Source organism: Egretta garzetta, unplaced genomic scaffold (genome assembly GCF_000687185.1).
Source record: "Egretta garzetta isolate BGI_Z169 unplaced genomic scaffold, ASM68718v1 scaffold287, whole genome shotgun sequence".
Classification (NCBI taxonomy): Eukaryota; Metazoa; Chordata; class Aves; order Pelecaniformes; family Ardeidae; genus Egretta; species Egretta garzetta.
Window position 1 is genome coordinate 3,288,274 of NW_009260435.1, and position 23,810 is coordinate 3,312,083.

Below are 23,810 nucleotides of genomic sequence, written 5' to 3' on the forward strand. Positions count from 1 at the left end.
AGCTGTAAGGATGCCAAGGGAACAAGCACTGGATAGCATGTAGGATGGAAACCTGATGGTTGCTGTCACCTAGATTTTTCTCAAAGCAACAGAGAGTGGTCCCAGAGTCGCTGTTGCATTTAGGCAAGCTTTTCCTACTATCTTTCTTTTGAGTCAGCAGTGTATTTCTTCATGTGTGTCTTTCAGTAAATAAAAGTGGGCAGTTAAATCTATTTATACACTTAGTTGAGTTCAGCAATTTGTTCCAGCCGAAGCAAAAGTTTGGGGGAGAAGGGAAGAGCCTGAAAAAATGTTGAAATTGTTCTTTTCTTTGATCTAAAACTAAAAAGTTTTAAAATATGGGAGAGGCTTGGGAGAAAACTGTTTTCTACAGTGATGGCTATTACCTGGTGTAGTGTGCCATAGACTTCTCCAGGCTTCTCCCCGTTTGCTTATATTTACCCATCGTGCCTATTCTCTTCGCCTTCTTTTGTGCTGGTCCGGACTGTGCTGAAGTAACAACCCAGGCAGTACCTCCCCACCGCTGCCAAATTTCTCCCTTGAGCAGGCTCTCTTCTCTCCAAGCACAGGAAGCAACAGAAAGGTGTTGGGGTTTTGTTTCCTCTACATTTTTTAACCTCTGAGGGTGTGAGATTAGAAGAGCTGGGCGGCTGCCAGGGACTGCGTTTCTGGAGTTGGAAAGAGCTGTTCACACTGGTACTAGGAGGGGATATAAGCACATGAGGCCCTACTGGGCTGCCCATCGCATGTAGTGGTGCCGCCATTTCCAGATCAGCAGATTTGGCATTGGCTGGCAGCATGGGTTTGCCATGGATGCTTTGCCAACAAGCCCCTGCACGGGGACTGCTGCTCACTCCAGCTTTCAGCCACTTCTCTCCTGCTCAGCTTTCCACAGCAGCTACAGAGCATCGCTTTGACCTGGTAGAGTGATGGGAGGTTTTGCAGCCAATTCATTAGTTTCAGAAGTTGTGCTAAACAGAATTAATTGGCCTTGCAGTTGGTTCTCTTAAGGTCTTCTGGGTATTTTCTGATACTGGAAGTTTTTGGGTGGCTGTTACAGATAGATTTTCTATGTTCTTTTTATCGACTTTTTGAAAGGCTATCAGGTACCTTCTGGATATTGAGAACTACTGGGGTGTGAAATAATTTTCCAGGAGAAGTGACAGGAAGGCTTAGTATCTGAGATGTTTAAAAGATGACTGAACTTAAGACTAGAGGATAATAATTTTGCATTAGCAAGAAAATGAGGGAGTGATCTAAAATTAGTAATTCCTGCTCCTCTGCAATACATAGCAAGGCAAAGGAAGTTCTGTAAAATGTTCTGCAAAAAGACCTGCAAGCTACTTTTTTCCCGGTGATTGTCAAATGCAAATTTTAGGTACAAATACCTGCACGATGCCTTCATTAGACTTTATTTGAGAAATAAAAAGCTGCATTTAAAGATGTGAACAGGTCCTGTTCAGCCTGTCAAGTACTTGTACTACTAGGACACAGCATGCAAGTCAATAACAGGGAGTTCTGTAAAGAGGAAGCACTTGGAGTAAGGCACGGGGATAGTTGTAGCATAGTCCTTTCAAACTCTTCTTATTATAGGTAGTACGTAGGTTCCCTCCCTCCAGTTTCTCTGAAGGACTGGCCTTGGGAGAAGAGCTGCTGTCAGCAATCAAAGTCATATAAACAAACAGAAACTTCACACTGTGTCAAAAATTTTCAGGCATTAAACCCAAATATTTCATATTCATGAGTTGTTCCAGCCCTGAATAGACCCTAGTTTTTTCCGATTTTAAAGTGTTTACTCTGGACAAATGCCCTTCACCACCTGTCTGTGTAACTCCTTAAACAACCAGGGGGTGCTGAATGACAGAAAGCAAAGTGTCCTCTCTCTGCTTCAGAACAGTTACAGTGAGACATTTGCTCTGATAAAAATATCAGCGCAAAGCCGGTTGCTGCCCAGACCAGGCGTGGGTTTATGGAAACATAGTAAATCAGCTCTGCAGCATTCTTTGTCGGTATATTCAGCCTTCTCTCTATGCCAAGCTATAAAATTGCTGGATCAAAGTGGAGCTGGGCCCAAGTCCAAACATCCCCCAACTTGAGGGGAACTTGGATCCATATCCCAACTCTGGGACTTGGCTCTACCTCTAAATCAAGCTCTTATAATGTCTTAGGAAAAGTCAGACCCATGAATTGTCCACTAAGTCACCGAAGGGCAGCCAAAGCTGTCTGTTTCCGAACATGTTTGCTCTGCCTGCCCTGCATTGCCAGTAAAGAAATTTAGGAGGAGCCTTTTGTTAATCCTGGAAGGCTGATCTTAGCCTTTGGTTTGGGAAGAAGCCATCCATCCTTATCTGCTATTTTAATTTCAAAATAATTTTTCTTCTCCTTCCTTTTCTCCAATTAGGTCTGTGAACTGAGACACCAGGAAGGTAGAAAGCATCTCCAGAAGCCTGTGATAGGAACCTTGCTGTACCTTACTGCATTGCTCAGGGGCAAGGGAGAGGTGGAGCACAAGGGGAGGAGAGGCTTGCACATTCTCTGGAGTGAGCCTCAGTGCTCTCTGCACTATCAGGCGCTTGGGTTAATGCAACAGTTTCCCTGTCAGCCTGGATGTGCCACCACCGAATCGGCAGCAAGTGCTACGGGTGATTGCCTGGCACTTGTGTGCCGTGGTGGTGCAAGGGTTTGAGGTTAAATTTTCCCATAAAATATGAACAGGAAACCATGCTCACACAGAGAGTGATAAATCGAAGTAAAAAGGAGACTGCAATTAAGAAATGAGACATGGGATGGATGAAGGTAGCAGGCTCCAGGGATCAATAGAGCTCTTTTGTGTTTAGATTGAGGTCTTCTCTTTCAGACTTGTCTTCTCTGACCCCAAATCTTCATCCTCTGCCACCTTATTACTGTATTATTAGTTGTTACAATAATGACAAAATGTCTCATTATTGCTGCTACCATCAATAAGAGGAGCAGTTTATCAGTAGTGTTTATTAACTTAAATTCCATGCCAACATATATCTTCCCTTCCCAACACAATTTATACATGATTTAAGATAGTAGTAGAGGAGACAGAGAAAAATATATGTCCTTTCAGTGTATTTCAGTAGTTCCATGGATTTGTTTCAAATTAAGTCCCTTCAAAGAGGTTTAAAGTATTCCTAAGATAAGCCTTTTTCTTACTGCAGAAGCTAATTTTTGGTGTCTTTGCACTTTGTGTTTGTTCTGTCACAGTCTCTCAGTGTCCACCAGCTTCCCAGAATTGCCAAGCCACCATACTAAATATTTCACCACCTTTTCCTTTCCCTTTTTTTCCCATCACTTAGATTGCTTTTGGAAGCAAATGTTTAATATTGTTAAGAATCCTGAAATTAAAAAATTTCTCAGTAAAGAGCTACTGGCAATTCCCAAATAGAGATTTTTTGAATCCCGCTTTGAAGGACCATGGGGTTTCCCCATTTTTCCTGTACATTGTGAAGTGCTCACTGAAGTGAGCAGCTTGTGACCCCATTCATAGGCAATACACAGGAGTCTGATGCGGCTTCCAAAATGCTTTCCCTTGCACTCAAAATAATTCCTTACTTGATTTCTGTTTGTCCTCCTGCCTTTCGGGCGATTTGAATCAGCTCTTTCCCATATCTCTCTTCTGCTTGTGCTCTGTTAAAAGAAAAACTTAATCAATTTCTCTTAGTGGTGCCAGGATCACATTTACACAAATCTTGTAATGCCATCCGAGGTACAAAACATGAGAAATACAATGTATTTCATTTCTCTCTCTCCTCAATCCTAGTGCTATTAGTTACCTCTAAAATAGTTTGGGTGAGCTATTTCTAGAAGAAATGAGGGAAAATGAAGCCTATCTCCATGGCTTTGATTACTGTGGACTGCTACATACAACTCTGTCCCCCAAAAGTTGGATTCAATTAGAAGATGAGGTGTACAGAAGTGGAGTGAAGATGCTCAGAACAGAGAGCCTCTTCTGCAAAAGAAACCTAAAACTGAGGGCTGACTTGACCCATCAAAATGAAGGCCGGGAGGGGAGTGAAGAGTAGGTTCCAAAGGATCCATTTAAGAGAGGTTGTCAATAAATGGAAGCTGGGAGTAGCAGGAAAATTTCTAGCCTTTAGAAACAGGAGGGGCTGCTGGAGCAGCTGCAGTGGAGGCAGGAGCCTTGGAAGGTGAGGCTGTGGCAGTTTTATGGAGGGGACAGTATGATGGGGTATCTCACCTTATGGGAAACTGTAACTAGTTACTTGGTAAAGTAGTTCTTTTTCTATGGTTAATAAAGAAAAATAATTATTTCTCTGCTGTTTTCCCTCCCCCAGCTCTGGAAGAAATTTCTATTCTCTGTTAAAAAAAAAAAAAAAAAGTGTTTGTACTAAATGTGTTCTTTCCTTTTATCTGGGTGCAGGATAGGGGTGGAACTGAGTTTTCAGTCTTTGAGTAGCTACTAAAAACTATTGAATGGTCAATAATAAAAAATGAACAGATAGGCTGGTGCTAGGATGGGGGGGAAATGGGGGGGGCGGGGGTTTGGCTAGGGTAAGTCCAGCTGTCAAAAGTGGTTTCGCAGCATTTCAAACAGTTTTGAGACTGAAACTTGGTACCTTATAGAAATGTACTCTGTTCAAAAAAGGAATTTTTATGTGGGTGCAAGGCCATGCAACCCTGCTGGTTTGTTCTTACATCCATCGTCCCACTCAGCCACACTGTGCTTTATTGTTGCTGTTTGCTGTGTTCCAGTGGTTTGAGGGCTGGTCTTTCAGTTTTGCAACACAGCAGCTGTAGGGGTGAGTCTCTGAGAACATCCCACCACCCTTCGACTGTTCCTCTGCATCTGATGGCTGTGAGCACCTTGTATTTCAGCCAGCTGTGCCAGTGGCTCTGCTGCAATTTCACTGGTTTGCAACCATCTTCTGTGGCCTGAGACAGGCTGGTCCTGGGGACTTTCCCCCACTCCAAGGAGATCGGTCAGGCTGGTAGAATAGCAGTGCTGGTTGTACAGCAGCGTACAGTTGCCGCAGCCAGGAGCAGAGGCTATTCCTGGCTTCTGTTCATGGCTCCCGTGTGTCTAAACGCTGCATATGCAATTAGTTAATTGCTGTCATCCTGCACTAGAAATTGCTGCGTTTTAGTGGGGTGGTCCTATGTCACTGCTTTGAGATTCCTCCTAGAAGAACAGGGTGCAAAATATGGTGACAAGCCGCCACTTCGTTTTCATGTTAGATGAATGAAATTTCATCAAAGTGGAAATATACTGTGGAAACACATAATGCTGCAGAAACTTCTGGTTTTAATAACGAGAATAATTTTTGTGTCAGAGACCTTGCTTTTCACATCTTGGTGCTGCCTTTCCCATTTTCTCTTGCACACAGCTACTAGGTTTCCCCGCAGCTGTTGAGAGCTGGAACAGATTTTGTGTTTTAAATCTGGGGCTTTGCTCTGGAATACAACTGGTTTCTCACTCCCCCATCTCTTAGGCTCTCCTCTGGACCAGGCAGGGGTATTTTTGAGCAAAAGTAATTGACCTGGGTGGAAAACTGATGAAGTGTTAGTGTAGCCAGGGCAGTTGGTTTCAGGACTCAGGGCAGCTGTTGCAGGAATCCTTGCTGAAATTCTGGCCTGAAGCCCATGATACGGGCAGCCTCTAGGAACACAGATCCATCACATGCTTTGATGTCCTCCTAGATCATTCCCATGAATGACATGAGGACAAGCTCAAACAAACATTTTCCAGAAATAAACTGGAAATAATACCTTCTTTCTGCAACTCAGTGCCCGCTATCTTTTCCCCTTTTCCTCCTCCCCCAACATGCATGTACAGACACAAGCACACGCACACATGTACACACGCTCCCTGGAATGTTTTGGAATGTGCAAAAGTTCATGGAAACATTTGGTCTTGTAGCTTTTGGGTCTGCAAAATGACAGTATGTGTATCTTTTCTTCTTTGTGGAAAGTCCTTTGTGCCTCCACCGCAAACCAGGAAGAGCCTTATCCCCAACTTGCAGAAACGTCTCTAACATGTTTTGAAAAGAAACACAAGCATATGCAGCATCAGATGCACACTGCAGCGTAGAGCCTGCCTGAAGCCTGCAATGTAATTCTGATCTCTATAAGTTATGAGTCACAAAGGAGCTATTTTAAACAGTTAAAGCTAAGCTACCATCAGACAGATGTGACTTCAGGACAGAGTGACATGTGGCAGTAAAATATGCTTCTACTGGTGGTGAAGAAAAGCAATTCAAATAGCTTCAGATTTTGATGGGAGACTCTTCACACTCTCTGAAATAGTCAACTTTCAGTTTGACACCTCGCATCCCCTTGAAAGTCCCAGTGCTTGAAAAGTAGCCTTCAGAAAACTAGGTGGGGACAGCATGGGAAGAAAAAGCAGGCTGCAACTAAGGGAGGCAGAGCAATGTTCACAAGGAGACAGTTCTGAGGCGAACTGCTATAGGATTACCTGCTGAATACACAATCCATATTGTGTGGTGTTTTCCTATAGGTCACGCATGAGCATGTATGTGGCCTGCCACAACCTGGAACTGTTGAAACCCAGCCACTTAAAAACAGAACCAAATTTTAGATATTTTCTTCTATCAGAAGTACAAAAATGAATGGCAAAGGAGTCAGAGCAGCTGTGTAATATGTATTTTCTCACCTGCAGAAGCATCAGCTGTCCATAGCTGTTGTTGAGGGGCCCCCAAGAAGCATGTAAAGGACGGACATAATCTACAAATCTTGTTATTCAAAGTCTAGTAAGGTCAGAGAATGATGTGGGCTGTCTTGGGTGTCTGGGAAAGGCTTTTGGTAGCATCTTACATAGCTTTGTCTGTATTTGAAAAATGGCCCATTTTTGGAAGTTGCAGGAAACTGAAACAATGCCTGTGGCAACAGCACGTTTAAAGAGAAAGAAAAATGTTTCCTGTGAAAGATGAAACTTGGTAATGCTACTTGTTGTGGATGTATGTGCTACTGTGTGATTCTGGACCAGTAACTACCCGAGTCTTAATGGAGCTCTGGATTTCTGATTCTTTCACCCCTCCCTTCTCTTCTCAAATCCTTGGAATTTCTATTTGCTATCTACCTTCACAAATCATGTCAAAAGGCTAGGATTCAAATCACTTGGGCTGTTCTATGTAAACTAGTATCACTACTAAATTCAGAAACAGCCTACTATTCCTTTCCAGATACCAAACAGGAGAGAAAATAGAGGCTGTTCCCACTTTTTTCACTCTGATTTTCTTACCTCTGCTTGAGCAAATCCTCCACATCTTTGCACATTTTCCTCCCATCCAACAGCCGCTGTACAAGCACCTCATAACCAGTGTGGAAGGTGAACTCCTTGCACTGAAGACAGAAAGATAAACAGTTGAGCTGATTTGTGCGCATAGTTTGCAGGTTTACCTGGCAGAATCCACTGTCAGTCATATGGAGCAAATTAACTTTCTGGAAAATCCAAATGGACCTACAGATTTACCCAGAGCAATGGCAGCTGGAGCTGGGCTTAGTGCCCAGGTATGGGTGAGGTTTCTCCAAAGTCAGAGTCAACTCACTGCCACAGAACTCTCAGTAAATCAGTGACCTGCTGTCTAGATGCAAGTGGAGAAGTAAAGGAATCTTGTGCTCGTGTGAATATTGATTCACGGGGTAGTGGTTGTGCCACCCAGGTGTTTTAATGGCAGGATTCATAGCACAGGGAGGCAGTTTGCCATTACACAATGGTTGGGTTCTGGTGTGCTCTCCTCATTGTTTCAGTCAGTCTGTCTCTGGTGTAAATTCAGCATGACAGGGTTTAAAAAAAAAACAAAACAGAAGTAGAACATAAGCATATGAAGAGCTTGGGAATCTGGACATTGGATCTGTAGGAAACTGCAAGTCTGTGTTTCTGAGATGCTTGCCAATGAGTGTTCCTTGCTTTTGCATTCACCACCCAATCTCCTGTGCAATACATGGGATTCGCTTGTGCCTTTGGGTACTTTTGCAGCCTGTCCTGTTCCATGACCCCATGTGGCAAATGGAGCCAACCAAGGCAATCTGTGCTTTCCAGCCAGCCACACTAGACAGGCGAGGTCATGGAGCTGGGTGGAGTTTGCTGCCCCAAAGCCAAGGCTCTTATCTCCTACCGGGGCTGTGCACCCTCTGCGGCTCAGGGTCATGTTCCTCTGCTGTGGTCTAGGCCTGCAGTTCCCTCCCCATCACGCAAGTCCATGCGTCAGGCTTATCCCTGTCCACGTGATCCATCAGAGCATACCCTGATGCATCTCAGACAAATATATCTGACTAATTAGAAGAAAAACAATTAGTCCTGCACTTCTTTTTACCAACTTCCAGATTGCACTACAGCAATGGTAAATCAGTCACAATGAAGCCAGTGCTGCTGAGGAAATGCTGGGAACCCAGAAAGGGAAAGGAATAAGGTTGCGATGTGCTCTGGGTGTGGCACTGGGAGAGGATGTCTGTGTTCTGCTCCTGGTCCTCCCGCTGACTCACAATGGGAACAGGACAGGCTGTTTTTACATTGAGAGCATCAGTTAACCAGTACATAGTGATAATGTTATTGAAAACATAGTGGTGAATGTTATCTGAGCTTTATGTTATAGCATTATGGTAAAATCATGGGCTGTGTAACCATAAAGAGAATGAGTATGTTCCTTCCCTCAAGCAGTTTATATACAATAGAAGCGCTTATATATGAACCAAATACAGTTTATACATCTATCCACTTCTCCCAAAGCAATTATCATTTAATAAATGTGTTAGTTTATTGCTTTCCATTATGTGAAGGTAGCTGTTTAAGTTTTGGGACTTGGGAAGGATCCTGTGGCAAGCAACTGTTGGACACTTGAGCTTGCAGCTTTGCTTCCTTATTGCTGGGACTGGAGAGGAATAGGGCAAGCTCTGGGGATGCTTTTTCAAGAGCAAGGACAAATTTCTGCAGACAAGCGTTGTAAATGTACAGGTTGTATTAACATTTCTGGTGCTACAATTTCTTGGCAGCAGTAATTCCTTCTTCCCTAATGGACACTCTTATCGTGAGCAGTGGGGAGAAAGGAAAGACAGTAGGATAATGGTTCACAAGAGACATAGACAAATGCCTCTACCAGCAAAGTGTCTGTACTACAGAGCCAGGCAAGATAATAATGCAGATAAAAGAAGATGGAGAGAGTGCCATGGATCCACTGTTATCACTGTTGCAACCACAGGAAAATTATAGGATTAGATATGCTGACTTGATGCATATGATCACCCTTGAAGAAACAGGATCTCAAAAATAAAACATCAGTTTTCCCAATGTTTCCAAGGGCAAGTTACATACACACGTCCCAGGGAGGGATCCTGCTGTGAAGTAAATTAAAAGAAGCAAGTTTTTGCCATTCACAGAGGAAAATAGGAAGGGTTCTTGATAATACCCTGGTAATGGACTGTCACTTCCCCCATCACCACCTTTTTTTTTTTGAGGACATCCCAATGGCAGAAGGCATTGCTGCTGTAAAAAACTCATAAATTGCTCCTGGCAATACCTGGCAGAATCCACTCTGGTCAGACGCTCCACAGCCAACTCAAAGCCTAAACATTTTGATTGTATACTTCCAGATGCAATGAACTACATCCCATAGTTGCTACACAGCTTCCTTGTCCCAGAAATGCTGCCCAGAGGTAAGTGAAAAAAATTTCATGAGTTTGTATCACCCCAGCAGTCAGGCCTACTGCCACAAGCAACCAATGGAGAGTGGTAAGCACACTCTCTGCCGTTCCTGTTCAACATATCTCTCTGTTTAGTAAATGCTAAAACTCATTCAGTATCTTCCCCCACCACTTTTAAACTAGTGCAGTTGCTGTGATGAAAGGATGGCAAATTCTGTATGTCTGAGAGAACAACTTATTTAATTCCCTACATGGAGAGTGCAGCACCAACTCATTATCAACCCAAAAACACTCACACAAATAAACAGTGTGCCCGGGATCAGCCTGCTGACCAGTGACCCTTCTTAGGGGCCTGATAAAACTGCCTAATGGACTCAATTCGGCCATTTGGACATCTTGCTCTAAGCCATAAAAATACAAGGGGAAGAAGCAGTGCCGTATTAAAAACTGCATCAAGGTTCACTCTGCCTTGGTGACCAAGAGAATTCATTTTGCAGCACATTTAACCAGATACTCTCACAGTCTGAGTTAAAGGATCCTTTGTAAGCTACGCTGCCCTGGGTAGCACAACCGTGCAGTCTTGCTGGAGCTCTGCAAAGAGGCTTGCCTCGAGGACGTGCACCGGCATTTTTACTGGCATTAATGCAAAAGGAACAGGTTAGTGCTGCTTGCTCCCCACTGCTCACGACAGATTCTGTGCTCCATCTTTTTGCCTTCCTACTTCCTTACTTCAGTGAATTTAGAAATGCAAAAGCCAGATTTTTCTCATTATAACGACAGGAATATTTTAGCCCTTTAATGCATATAGAAAGATACCTGTTTAAATGTGAAATCTGTAGTAGCACTTGCACACTCCTAGACTGCAGGCTTTCTACCAAGCAGGGTATGGGAGAAGTGTTCTCACCATTTACTCTGTGTGCGCGCGTGTGTATGCCAAGTGCAAACGGCCAGCGAAGCGCAACAGTTTTGCTTTCTGCCTGTTGCCTGCTAACACAAGTAAGACCTGAACTTGTTAAAAATGGAGCTACTGCAGCCACATCTGAAGGAGAGATGGAATCTCCTCTGATGGATGCATCAGTTCCCGCCTGTTAGATTTTTCTGGGTTTTGTCCTTGTGGCTAACCCTGGTATAAGGATTTGGCTTCAGCTAAATGCAGGTCTAAAAAGGACTTCCTACCACAGGCATTCATTTAACCTTTCTTCACTTTGGGGGCTCCAGCTCAAAATTTGCTTTATTGTCCTCGCTATCTGTTCCTGAAGAATGTGGAAGTCATATTTCAAGAAACCACAGTATCTGAAATCTAACCCAGGGCTGCCTCAGCCTCCCAGGCAGCAGTTCTGGCTGTGGTCTAAACAGCATGTGCCACTCGTATGTCACAGGCTACAGCAAGGGGGGAGAGGAAACATAGCCAGGGGACAGCCCAGGTTTAGACATGTTTAAGCTGCTATGGGCGCTCACCCTGCAATGTTGCTCCTTAATTTCAAACCACAGTATAGCCATAAATCATTTAGGCCCACGTTTACTTACACAAACATTTCCCTTTCATTTCAACAGCTCTTTTTCCTCTTCCCTGTATTGTACAACTCTCTCAACCTTTTCCTGAATCCAAACAAACGTCCTTTGCCCTTTCCTGGGATGCTGTTTTTTCATTCCATTGATTCCTGTGTGTTATAGTACCTGTTCAAGGCTGAATAAATCCCTGTTGGACAAGGGTGATGCTCTGCTACTCCAGTAAAGTCAAACTGATGCTTTGTACCATGATATTAATGTCTCTGCTCTCCAAGAAACACTTCTGATACATCACAGGATCCTATTTGCTTTCTTCTGCTGTCAAATCATACCAGTGGCATCTAATTGATCTGCAATCTATTGACACACCTGCAGTTTTCTCCTCTCCTGCAATTTTACTTAACGAGGTCCCAGAGTGTATTGGACCTTTTTGCTACTGGTCTCTTACTCTCATTTTGCACTTTGAACAATTAATTTTATCTGCTTTCTGTGACCCTAGGCTTGAAGGTTATCAGATACCTCCTATACAACATTTCATTCTACCCATTTGTTTCAACAACAGCTATTTCCAGCCCATCCTTAATGTCTTGTGCCAGTATCTGCAATGAATATATTGAATAAAACCAATCCTGAGACCAGCTCTCAAGAACCCTTCCTTCAGCTCAGGCATTTCCATTTTGGCACAAGCCACCAGCATCTCCCCCAGAATGGGGTCTTTGCCCGCTTTACAGTTGTTCTTCTCCTGCTGGGTCTGTTCAGTCCCGTTTTGTTTTTCTTCACTAGTTTCTTAAGGATTTCCCGTGTAGCACCATAACAGACCCCACATTTTCATTGTCGAGGCAATCAAGACAGCAAGATTATATCATGTTAAACAACCGTCTAGCCTTGATAAGCGGTCTTGCCTTTATTCTATTTTCCATTTACCGTTTTGTGTTATAATTAGCATTCCCATTGAATGGTTTTGCAAAGGCTGTTAAAGTCACGCTACTTAGCTAGTGCTTGGGCACCTCTCAGCTGGGACTTTGTGACAATTGTAAGAACTAATGAATAGTCAAAGAATTATTTTATTTTTTTAAGAAATTAGAGAAAATGCTTTAATTAAACAAATGTGTTCATTAAATATGTAAACCATCATTTGTTTATAACAAAATCTAGGTTGTTGCTTGGAAGAAGGTGATTTGAATCACCACCAGTAATTTGTCTCGTTGCCAAGAAAGTGATTCTGCTTAGTCAAAGCGTGTGTGATTGTGAAAGAGGATTTACTCATTCTTATTTTAATAAAAAGGATTAGTTAATCTGCGTTGTCCAGCAGACCTATAATCACTCATAAGAAAGTGCCTGACAAAGGGATTTCAGTGTTGTAGGCAGATTTGTATTGTCGTGAGATTCTTCCATTAATACTTCACATGCGCGTTGGTCTCTGCCCCGGAGCCTGGGGATTTTCTTCTTATGGGGAGAGTCACAGCTAGTGGAGAGGCAGCATCTCCCCTCCTCTTCCCGTTTACAAAAGTTGCTTCCCTGCAGTGCAATGAGCAACACTGTTCCCTCCAGAGAGGGAGAAAAACACAAATTTTATGCTCTAGTTTAACCAGAATAGCTTTTCCTAGAACACTTGAAAGGAGGAGGACTGCAAGCAGAGGTGTTGACAGTAAGCACACTTTCTTCTTTCCATTTCTTTTTTCCTCTGTGGCTTAATGATGCTGCTCCCTCACATTAGCACTTTACTGAAGAGATAGGTGCCTTGGGACTGAGCTTTACCGTCTGGCAGAAGTTTCTCCATAGGCAGTCATGCAGGTAAACATCGAGACTTAATTTGTGGGAGATATTATTCATGGCTGGCTCTGAGCTGGTTTCTGCAGCCATGAGGGAGAGACTCGGAGGGTTTTAGTTTGGTAACCAAAGGCTGCGAGCAGCAAGACTGATGGTGTCAGTTGCCTGCCCAGAGGGTAGAAAGTTCAGTACGAAGATAGCTGGGGGGTGACATAGTTTCTTCTTACCACCTGGTGGCACAAAGCTGAATAACCTTGTGCTAAGTCTTTAATTAGCCGAGAATGGGCCTTACAGCACATCTCTTCTCTGAGCCTTGTGTGCCGGGTGCTCAGAGGGTACTGCAAGGCTTTTTGAAGAGCACGAGTCTGCGTTTTGAAGTCACGAGGGTACTATTGCAATAATAGCAAGTAGGAAAGATGAAAATGCTTTACTGGTTACTGAAGCATGGTTTTGGTAAATAGCTGTTACAATGGACTGAACTGAAGCAAAAATTTCCAGGCTTGTGTGCAAAGTGCTTGCTGAATTGTACGCCCTTGCATGTCCAACTGCTAATATTCAGGAAGTGATGTGAATTGGTTGAGTCATTGTGGCTGTGCTCTACGAACTGGGGGTGCTTCTGTTGTGGCTGGTGTTTTCTCAGATAATTTTTTAACACTGCCCTGGGACCTGGCCTGCGCACCCAGAACTTTTTTTAGAGGTAGTTTACATACCACCCTGCTCCTGCAGGTTAAGCTGGTTTGTCAGCAGCTTAGCATCTCAGCTGCTTTGCAGCTGAAGTTGTGCGTCCTGTTTGGTAAGCGCCACTGCAGCTCCACCTCAGCCTGCTCCATCGCTCAGAGGAACTGCAGTTCTGGCTGTCAGCAAAAAAAAGCCTCTTGCCCAGTGCCTCCAGCTGCAAAGTCTGCTCGCTTGCTTTTTGCAAGGAACTACGTCCTAGGTGGTACGCAGGGAGAGCAACCCCCCAGATAAAGCACAGCAACAGCACCGCCCTGACAGGGGAAGAATTGTTTGGTACATGGCAGGATAGTGCCGAGCTACCCTGGTGATAAAGGCAGTGTCAAAATTTGCACGTTAACTGGTTTGCACGTCGAAGGTGGGCCTGACTGCGAGCAGTACTGGTGTGAGCAATGACAATTATATCATAGCTATCAGGTATTCTTTTAGCCTAATGATCCTTCACTTAGGAATTATTTGAAATGTATTGAAATGCAAATATTCAAAAAACCCCTCAAACTTTCTCTTGAGTTTGAAGATATTTAGCTATAAAAGTGCATTCCTTGTCTTTGTTCTTAATGGTATTTTCCCAAGGCTTTTATCAGAAGTATTATCAAGATGGGATTTGGACTGAAAATTATAAATGTTGCTAAATCACCAAAATGAAGTGTTCATACAGATTTTCAAAAGAGAAAAAAAGAAATTGAAACTGAATTTTTTATGAGTATCTTCGGAATTTTTTAAAAATAAAACTTTTTTTGTATTATAGCTTGTCTTGTTTAGTTAAGGTAAGCCCTTGATGATTTTAGTAAAAAAAAACGTAAGATTCATTTGTCCAGGTTCAAAAATGAAATAATGACTGGTATGAGGAGGAGGTTTAGAGAGAACAGGGGATAGTGAGTTTTGAACAAGCATCATTCTGCCAGTATCTATTTCAGCTGTCAGAAAGAAATCCTTTCTACGCACAGTTGTGTCATACATGGTATCTCAGTCCTGGATTGAAAGTATATTGTTCTGACTGAGTTACATCAATGAATTGTATCATTGCATCGTACCACTGTGTATTTGCACTGCTTTAAAAGAGCATTTCTCAATCTTGATCTCTTGGTCTGCTAGTCTCCTTGCCAAGTGCTCTATCAAGGGGATGAGTATTTACTGTAGGTGAGCAGCAAACAGAGTTAATAGCCAACAGTCAAACAAGTTGTTCTCCTCTGGAGAAGAGGAGGCTGAGGGGAGACCTTATCACCCTCTACAACTACCTGAAAGGAGGCTGTAGCGAGGTGGGGGTCGGCCTCTTCTCCCTGGTAACGGGCGATAGTATGAGGGGAAATGGCCTCAAGTTGCACCAGGGCAGGTTTAGGTTAGACATTAGGAAAAATTTTTTCAATGAAAGGGCTGTCAGGCATTGGAATGGACTGCCCGGGGAAGTGGTCAAGTCCCCATCCCTGGAGGTATTTAAAAGCTGGGCAGACGAGGTGCTTAGGGACAGTTTAGTGGTGGAATGGCAGGGTTAGGGTAACGGTTGGGCTTGGTGATCTTAAAGGTCTTTTCCAACCTAAACGATTCTATTCTATGATTCTAAGATTTATAATCTCAAACTACATTTGCCTGGGACGGATGTTTTCTATCCTGTCATGGTCTTTCACTGGAAGTGAATCACTTGCTTTGTGTTTTGGGGGTTGGTTTGTTTGGGTTTTTTCCCTGGGATATCTTAACATTTCCTAGTATTTCTAGGAATATATTCACATGATAACAAGTGTTTTAGGAAGTTTACTGTTCTTTTTCTGTGCTGCTTAAGCTGTCCTGAAATGGATAGTGAAATAAAATGAGACAGCGGTAAGCACCACTAATTTGTGTACTTGATGTCCAAGTGACTGTTTAAATTCCCACTCTGGCTCAGCTACGGCACTGAGGAAGCATGCCTGGGCTTTACATGGCCCTGGTGCAGTAAGAAGCAGTTAGGTATTGCTTCCCATTATGTGAGATGCTGTCCCACTTCTGCTCTACACCAGTGAGACATGAAAGAGCCTTTTCTCAAAACAAAACCCAGGGTCTCAGCTTGACCCTCTGCTGCCTTGTCCTGGAAATGTGTGAGGACCTGAAAACCTAGCTCTGCAACCTAATTAAGAGATGAGCACATAAATGGGCGAAGGTCGTCTGTGTCCAGAACAGCATTGCAGCGGAAGCCTCTAAGCAAAACAGTCTCCTTTGACCAGTGCTTGGTGTGATAGGAGTCCTTTTCTATAAATTTTCATGTGATAACAAACTGGTTAATGAGTAAAAGTGTACATCCATGCTGCATACTGCTGTACAGTGTCAGAGCTGCTTTTTCTTACGGGCTGGAACTGGTTGGAATGGGCGGGAATGTGATGGTTGCTCATGCTTTCCAAAATTGAACTGACTATGGAATTTACACAAACTTCAAAAAACAATATTTTTTTTAAAAGTATATGATTTTGCCACATAAGCAGAAAAAAGCCAGGAAGAGTAGGTGGGCTGGAGCTGGCTGTATAACATTTCTGTCATTTCTTGTAAATTCATTCTTTGCACATTAGAAACATAAATGTTTGCTAAGGATGTAGGTGGCTACCTTGGGACTTTTTTGTGATAATTTCAGGAGCTGACTCGGGCGTTTTCAACATGAGGCTTAGTTTGCAATTTCACTGCAGCCTGTTACCTAAATTGGTGATGCAGTACTTTTCATGAGGAGCAAACAGTATTTATTGCCAGACATAGCATAGGTGTGAACCTTGAATGGGACCTGCAAAAATCAGAAGGAAAACCATTGCATTTATAGCATTCCAATTGCTGAGCTGCTAGATTGCCGTCTCGCGCTCCCCCCTGTATCGAGGTAGGGCAGAAAACTTCAAATGAATGCAGAGATTCTCATAAGACTTCAATTCTGCAGCAGCTAGGATATTCAGAAATGAGGAGCAACAGTATTTATTGCCAGACATAGCATAGGTGTGAACCTTGAATGGGACCTGCAAAAATCAGAAGGAAAACCATTGCATTTATAGCATTCCAATTGCTGAGCTGCTAGATTGCCGTCTCGCGCTCCCCCCTGTATCGAGGTAGGGCAGAAAACTTCAAATGAATGCAGAGATTCTCATAAGACTTCAATTCTGCAGCAGCTAGGATATTCAGAAATAAATTGAAATTGAGATTTCGCAAACATCACGGCAGCATTGCAAAAGTGGTGACACTGAGCAAACCAGTAGCTTCCCAGTGGTTTTTTGCTCCCCATGACATTGCGGGTTTTCTCTGAGAAGGAAATGGTTGGGTTAGAGTTCTGCTGACAAGTGGAATTTGCTCCTCAGCTTCCTGAGCCCTTGCCCTTCCCACTGGCGTCCTGGACTGCTCATGTGTTATGTATTAGGCATTCTTATAGTCATGGCGTATTGTTCAGCTCTCTTCACGTTTTAATCACCCCATGATTTGCATAGCTACGAAGTGATGGTTGCACAAAAGCCGCCTTAACTTTTGCTAGTGTTTTGTTGGCTGGGAGGCTAATGGTACACAGGGAACAGACTTGGAAACTCTCGATTACAGATAAAAGGAATCTGTACTTATTACCTCCATTTTAGCTTCCCTTCTTAATACTTTAAATGAATAATATTCTGAGAATGTGCAACATTTCCTAAGGAAGAAAAACTGTAGCTTAATTTTTGCTATCTTTGTAAAGAGTGCAAGATTTTATGGTGGTTTTGGTTTCTTCTTTTTTCCTTTGCATAGCAGTGTTTTTACATCTCATAACATGATTAATCATAAAATCAGTCCTCCAAGCTTTAGCCAGAGGACTGGAGAATGCAACAGTGATCTCTTGAACTTTCAACTTCTTTGAAATGTTACATGCCTTTTGGAAGGCAGAAATAGAGCTTCAGACACATGCCATGGCATCACTTCCTTTCAACTGCCCATCTGCCTGTGTCTATAATGCCTTAATTCAGGAAGCTTCCACAAAGGGCATGAACAAAGTCAGGAAATGGAAACCTTGTGCCATCCTTTTTCACAAGATCACGTTCTTCGTACTGAGCAGAAGAGCATTTCTTTTAATTTTGAGATGCTGTCATTCATTGTTTTATTCCAAGTGTCTTGTATTATGAAGCAGCCAGGGAAAAAAATGCGTCCTCTCTTGAATTGCACATATTCTACCAGGCTGAGATCATGCTTTTATTTGCTCATTTCCACTAATTTTCTCTGACTTCAGCCTTGGCCTGAAGTTCCTGCAGGTGAGGTTCTCAGGGTGTTTCTGACCACCCTCAGGACGTGGCTACTGCGCAGCTGTTGAGACCCCGATGCTTCTGTGCTAGGAAAAGGAGAAAGGGGCCAGCAGCCAGATGTGCATCACAAGAAAAAGTGTGACAAAATGCTAGGAATTCATTCAGGAAATCTGGATATAACAAACTTCTGGAACACCTTTGTGATGGGGCTAGTGAGAAATGGCACAGGAGGAAGCAAAATCCCTCACTAGTGTTAAATTGGAGCTTGATGTGGTTGTATGACACAGGCTTGACGTGGCAGCACCCCTTTGTATTTTCTCCATGTGGTGACTTTAGACAACAACTAAATCCATAAAGCAGGGTGCCTTCTTTCCATAAGCCAGCAGAGGCCTGATGTGAGCATTTGCACCTGCCTCTCATAAGGCACAGCACTGTTTTGCCACGGTGCCTTTTGAAAACCGATAGACAAATGCATGAATTGTAAAATCAGCTGTTGTTTGTCTCTTATTGAATAATATGAGCTACACAAGAGAAACTGGAGGTAAAGTAAGGAGAAATAGAATCTTAAAAGTAGAGGATAGTTCTGTTTTATACAAACTAGTGGTCGGACTTTATTTTTGTTTCTATTCCTCTTTAGTTCATCCACTTCCAGGTCTCTTCTCTTTTATTAAGAGAGCTGCTGTCCTCCTGCAAACACTGTGGGCTCAGTCCCAGACCGCTGTGAGCAGAGCAACATGTAACAACCCTGACTTGCTCAGGACAGAGACAATTCTTCAGAAGGTCATACAGAGCCACCAGAACCAGACCTGCTTAGTTGGTACTTGTCCTGGTTTTGGCTGGGATAGAGTTAATTTTCTTCATAGTAGTAGCATAGTGCTGTGTTTTGGATTTAGTACTACAAGAATGTTGATAACACACTGATGTTTTTAGTTGTTGCCAAGTAGTGCTCAGACTACTCAAGGACTTTTTGAGCTTCTCCTACTTGGCCAGGTGCATAACAACCTGGGAGGGAGCACATCTAGGACAGCTAACCCAAACTGACCAAAGAACTATTCTATACCATATAACGTCATGCTTGGGGGGGGGTTAGTCAGTTGGTCGGCTGCAGAGAGAGTGATCGCGGCTTGGGGACTGCTCGCAGCTCGGGGACTGATCGCAGCTCGGGACAGGCTGGGTATTGGTCGGCAGGTGGTGAGCAATTGCATTGTGCATCATTCGTTTTGTATATTCTGTATATTCTGTTACCATTCTCATTATTACTATTATTATTATTTGCTCTTATTAAACTGTCTTTATCTCAGCCCACGGCTCTAACTTTTTTTTTCCTTCCCGATTCTCTCCCTCATGCCACTGAGGGAGGGGGGAGTGAGTGAGCAGCTGCGTGGTGCTTAGTTGCCAGCCGGGATAAACCACGACAGTACTACATCAATTAATTAAAAAAACTGTGTGTCTCTCTTCCTGAAAAAGGCACCAAATACAACATCCTGCTGCACCCATGCTCTCTGCTTCCCCTATAAGATGAGCCAGGCATTTTTTTGTGGTCTTTCCTGGACTTCAGGAAATCTTCCCAGAGTCTTGCTGTACAAGGGCAATGAATTAAAGGTTTAGTTAAGTTCTTAGTGAAGATTATTCCGACAGCTACATATTACCGTTTCCATTTTACAAGAGATCTTCACCACCTAAATAATCATTTTCAACATATCCTGTTACTCAATATGATGCAACATATTCTTCCACTCCGTTAGTATGGTGTATCACAAAGTCCTGGGGATTTGTGCAATCCAACAGAACAAAATCAACTTTAGGCTTTTAGAAATTCTTAAAAGGGGGGGGTTCATTTAGGTAAAGTCGAGCAGTTTGTCCAGGTGGGACAACCGTGCCAGTATTACATTTCCTTCTGGAAATTACATTTTTCTGTGTTTGCTCCCACTTGCATAAATGTCTCTCCTGCCTTATACAAAAGTGATTAAAAATGGTTTAATTATGGAGTTTTTAGGAATTGCTGAATCAGTGAGGTAATGCTGAATGTTCTGCTGCATGCTCCTAGGGTACAGGAAACGGGCAAATCTACATAAATGAGCACACACTAAGGGATCGCGCCAGCATTAGCTACTTTTGAACCTTTTGAGCTGTTAAAAATGTTGCATCAGCCCGACTGTCATGCACAGGGTGTCTATTCACTCGAAACTGCCTTCTCTTCTAACCAGCAAGAATAAAATTCTTGTTCCACTCACAAAGAGTCTCAGCATTATCTGCCTTAGGAGTGTTTTATGTTCTCATGAGCTGCTCTTGTATGAAATTAACTACTATCGCTTCTAGAGCAGGCTGGGAAACAGTTTTATATAAGATTTTAAAAGTCCACATTTCACCTCTTGACAACAACAGCAACAGAAAACAACAAAAAAAGTTGTTCACATTGATATAAAGAAGAAACTTGCTCTGAATCAGGCAGATCTGATTGAGGCATCTCACTGCCTAAGCTGGCACACTATCCACCATCTGCTGTCTATATAAGCAAGGGGAATTTTATTTTAATCTCCTTTCTCTAGCTGTTTTACAGTGGATGAATCTACTGGAGGGGAGGGAAGGCATGCCTGGACTCCAGGCTACGGGTAGGGTAGCCTGTGGACAATGGAAGCTCCAGTTCCTGTTCCAGATTCCGTCTCCCCCTGCAGAGCTCCCAGCACCCTGGAGGGCTGGTTTATATGAATTTGGTCTCCACTTCCCCTCTTTGGTTAGAAATTTCACCCTAAACCTCCATCTTCAGGGGAAGCTTTTACCAGATGTGAACTTTTTTCATTGAAACCCAGCTTTATCTTCCAAAACAGCTCCCCTACTTCCAGTAAAACTGTGTTTTCCCCCCAAAAAAGGTTTTGTCAAAAACACGAGTCCTAACCAGATGGGCAGCTGGGGTCTTTCAATGACAGGTGCCTCCTTTCCTTCCAGTGCTCCTGGGGATTTCCATCCTGCTAAGCAGCAGCCCCCAGGGCTGTTCATCAGTCCTGACTTGTTAATAACCCTTCAGTAATTACAGCACCTATTGCAAATAGCACAAAGCGATGAGACTCAGACTTCAGTGTTGTTGACCACCTATTTTCTTTTCTCCTTTGTTCCCACCCTTTATTTTTTATTTCCCTTTCCTTTTAGGAATTAATTAGGCCTGGACAAATTGAGAGCAGCACCAGATAGCATCTTGGTTTGAAAAGTTGTTAGTTTAAAGGGAAAAAAAACACAGTTTGTGTTTATTTGCTCTGAAAGGAACAACAGAAGGTGGTATCTATAAGCTAGCCGAGATGGTTAGTTCTCACTTAATTCTTAAGACTAAGAGTAAGTAACTGCTGCCTTTCATTTCAAGCAAAAATGAAGTTGCACCAAGAGTGTTTTATCAAAAACTATGGAACTTTTCAATTCCTCAATCTTGTTTCAGTGACGTTTTTCCACCACTTTGAAGAAGTACTAAACTCCATTTATAGTAAGGGAGCAGTTCTTCAGGGAACTGCAGAGCTGTTGGGATCTAGATACATATTTTCAACATTTTATTTTTTTCTTTTTTAACCTTGACACCCTGAGCAACACTGAGTGATCCCCGTGCAGAGCCATGCCCCCAAGCCCTCACCTTATCCTGGCCTCAAATCCCCAAATTCTTACTGAACAACACAGTGAACTTGCCATGTTATTGAACTGTGGCTGCTGAGAAAAGTTTTATTATAAAACCTAGATTAAACAGGAGATGAAACAAGTGTTTTCTGTGCCATTTGCCAGCCAGAATCTACCTTGCTGCAGTATGGCATGAAAACAAAATCAGAAAAAGGTCTTTTTGAGCTAAAAAGGAGCTGAAGAATAACAAAAAAATAAATGATCTGTTTATGAAGCAGCCTAATTTGCCTTCCATACAAGCATGTGATGAGTGTAACTGGTTTGAAATTCAGAGTCTTCAACTGTGTCCGCAAAACAAGGCAAGGTCAGTGTCCCCAGCCAGTGACTGTAAGCTTTGAAGAGAAGTGGTGCAACTCTGTGCTGCTGTATTGCGGGAGTGCAAGCCCTGTGGGTGGAAAGGGATGGGTCATGAATCACCCAGTCCTCAAGGAAAAAAGTATGTTGAAATGAGATTCACAGAGAGAATCTGTCATGGCAGGATAGGCTGAGAGCTGGGATTGTTCAGCCTGCAGAAGAGATGGCTCAATGTGTATAAATACCTGGTGGGAAGGAGTAGGGGAGACAGAGCCAGGACTTCTCAGTGGTACCTGGTGACAGGGCAAGAGGCAATGGGCACAAACTGAAATTCAAGAAGCCCTGCTTAAATGTAAGACGTTCTTTTCCTGTAAGGATGGTGAGACACTGCAACAGTTTGCCCAGAGAGGTTGTGGAGTCTCCATCTTTGGGACACACAAAACACGGTCCTGGGCAAGCTGCTGTAGCTGGCCCTGCGCTGGGCAGGGGGTTGGCTGGATGATCTCCAGAGGGTCCTTCCAAGCTCAGCTATATTGTGACAGTACCATCAGAAAATGTACCTCAATAGGCTGCTTTAGCAAACCAGAGGACACCCTCTTTGATCTTTGCATGAAGTGCTGTTACAGATCCACAGGATCCGTTTCCAGCTGTGTGCAACAAATACTTGTTTAACTCTAGGTGGTGTTCATTAGACACGTCTGCATACGTGCGGGTGAAAAGAGTCGATGACTCATCTATTCCATATTTAAAATGCATACCCATGGCACAGTTAAAGTTGGAATAAATAAGAATCCTCCATTTCTCTGAGCCCAAGCAAAACTAAGCAGAAAATTTTAACAAAATGTAATTACTTAACCATCTAATTATTTTCAACTGCTGGCCTAAAATGAGCTTTGCAGAAACCCATTAATCTCCCTGGCCTGGAAAGCCTTCTGCGACCTTAGGACTAGCCCACTGTGTTTAAACCTCCTCCAGATTACTCTTCCTCCTCGCAGGAAAGACGCTCAGCCTGATGTGCCACATGCAGGCAGTAGCTGAGCGTATAACAAAAAAATTGCAAACATAGAACTCTAGTCCTTCCATTTGACCTCGTTACCAAGGAAATGAACCACCCCGAACACACTGTACTTGGTTCCTCACACACTCTCCTAGGTGCTGTTTTAGGAATATGGGAGATGGAAGTAGCCATTGACATGTTTGCCTTGCTATCAATATCTGTGCTGGCAGTGTTAGTTCATTTGAGCTTCATTTTAGCTGTTGTGCTCTGCTCAGAAGTGATTTGTGAAGCACCAGTGTTTTCCATAGCCACAACAACTACTCAGGTTTTCTCCTTGTGATTTCAATGACTGTTGTGAGATTACACCCCCCTTCATGGGTGCTTCTCATTGCCCCAGTGAGCTAAGCATCCTTCCCAGATCATCTGGGAGAATGAAGGAAGAAATTACATGTAAAAAAAGAATAGAGCAGCCTCTTCTGTGGAGACGAAGCTGACCTCACAATAAACACAAACATCAGCTGGGCAATCCGTTCAACTTGGAAAAGTTGGTTCCCCCTTTATTCTCCATTTCCACACACATCCACCAGTGATGACTTGCCCTGGATGTAAGCAGGGCCACAGCTATACATGTGCCTCTAGTCACATCTTCTGCAGTCTGGAGAGATGCAGTACCAGAGCCTGGCTGTCTGTGTGCCAGTGTGCGGTGAGATTATTTATTTTAATTTGCCTTGTGTCAGCAGATACAGATGCAACTGGTGCAATCCAATTCAAATAAAACTCAATGGGGAACCACTTGCAAAGCTGAGATGTCAGCATGAAAGGTATGGCAGCCACGTCCCTCACTGCCTGAGCTCAGCCGTTCCTCCCTCCTGACAAACCTGCCCGGTCTCACTTCCTCCTCACAGACCTGCTTCAAAACAACAGGCCCTGCAAAACTTAACCTCTACAGGAAAGCAGAGTAGCTCCTGGTATAAAAAAGACTTCCTTTTTTGAGAGAACAG

At 43.2% G+C, this 23,810-nt stretch overlaps 1 protein-coding gene across 1 annotated transcript in view; it reads right to left on the reverse strand.

Annotated features, from left to right (window-relative positions):
* The window catches only part of PSTPIP1 (proline-serine-threonine phosphatase interacting protein 1), a 57,736-nt gene that overhangs the window by 29,172 nt on the left and 4,754 nt on the right, over window positions 1-23,810 (reverse strand). Inside the window, exons 2-3 of the mRNA XM_009643931.2 lie at window positions 7,247-7,347; window positions 3,580-3,654 (exon numbers count right to left, since the gene is read on the reverse strand). Of these exons, the coding sequence (XP_009642226.2) occupies window positions 3,580-3,654; window positions 7,247-7,347 (176 nt within the window). The remainder of the gene's footprint in view (window positions 1-3,579; window positions 3,655-7,246; window positions 7,348-23,810) is intronic.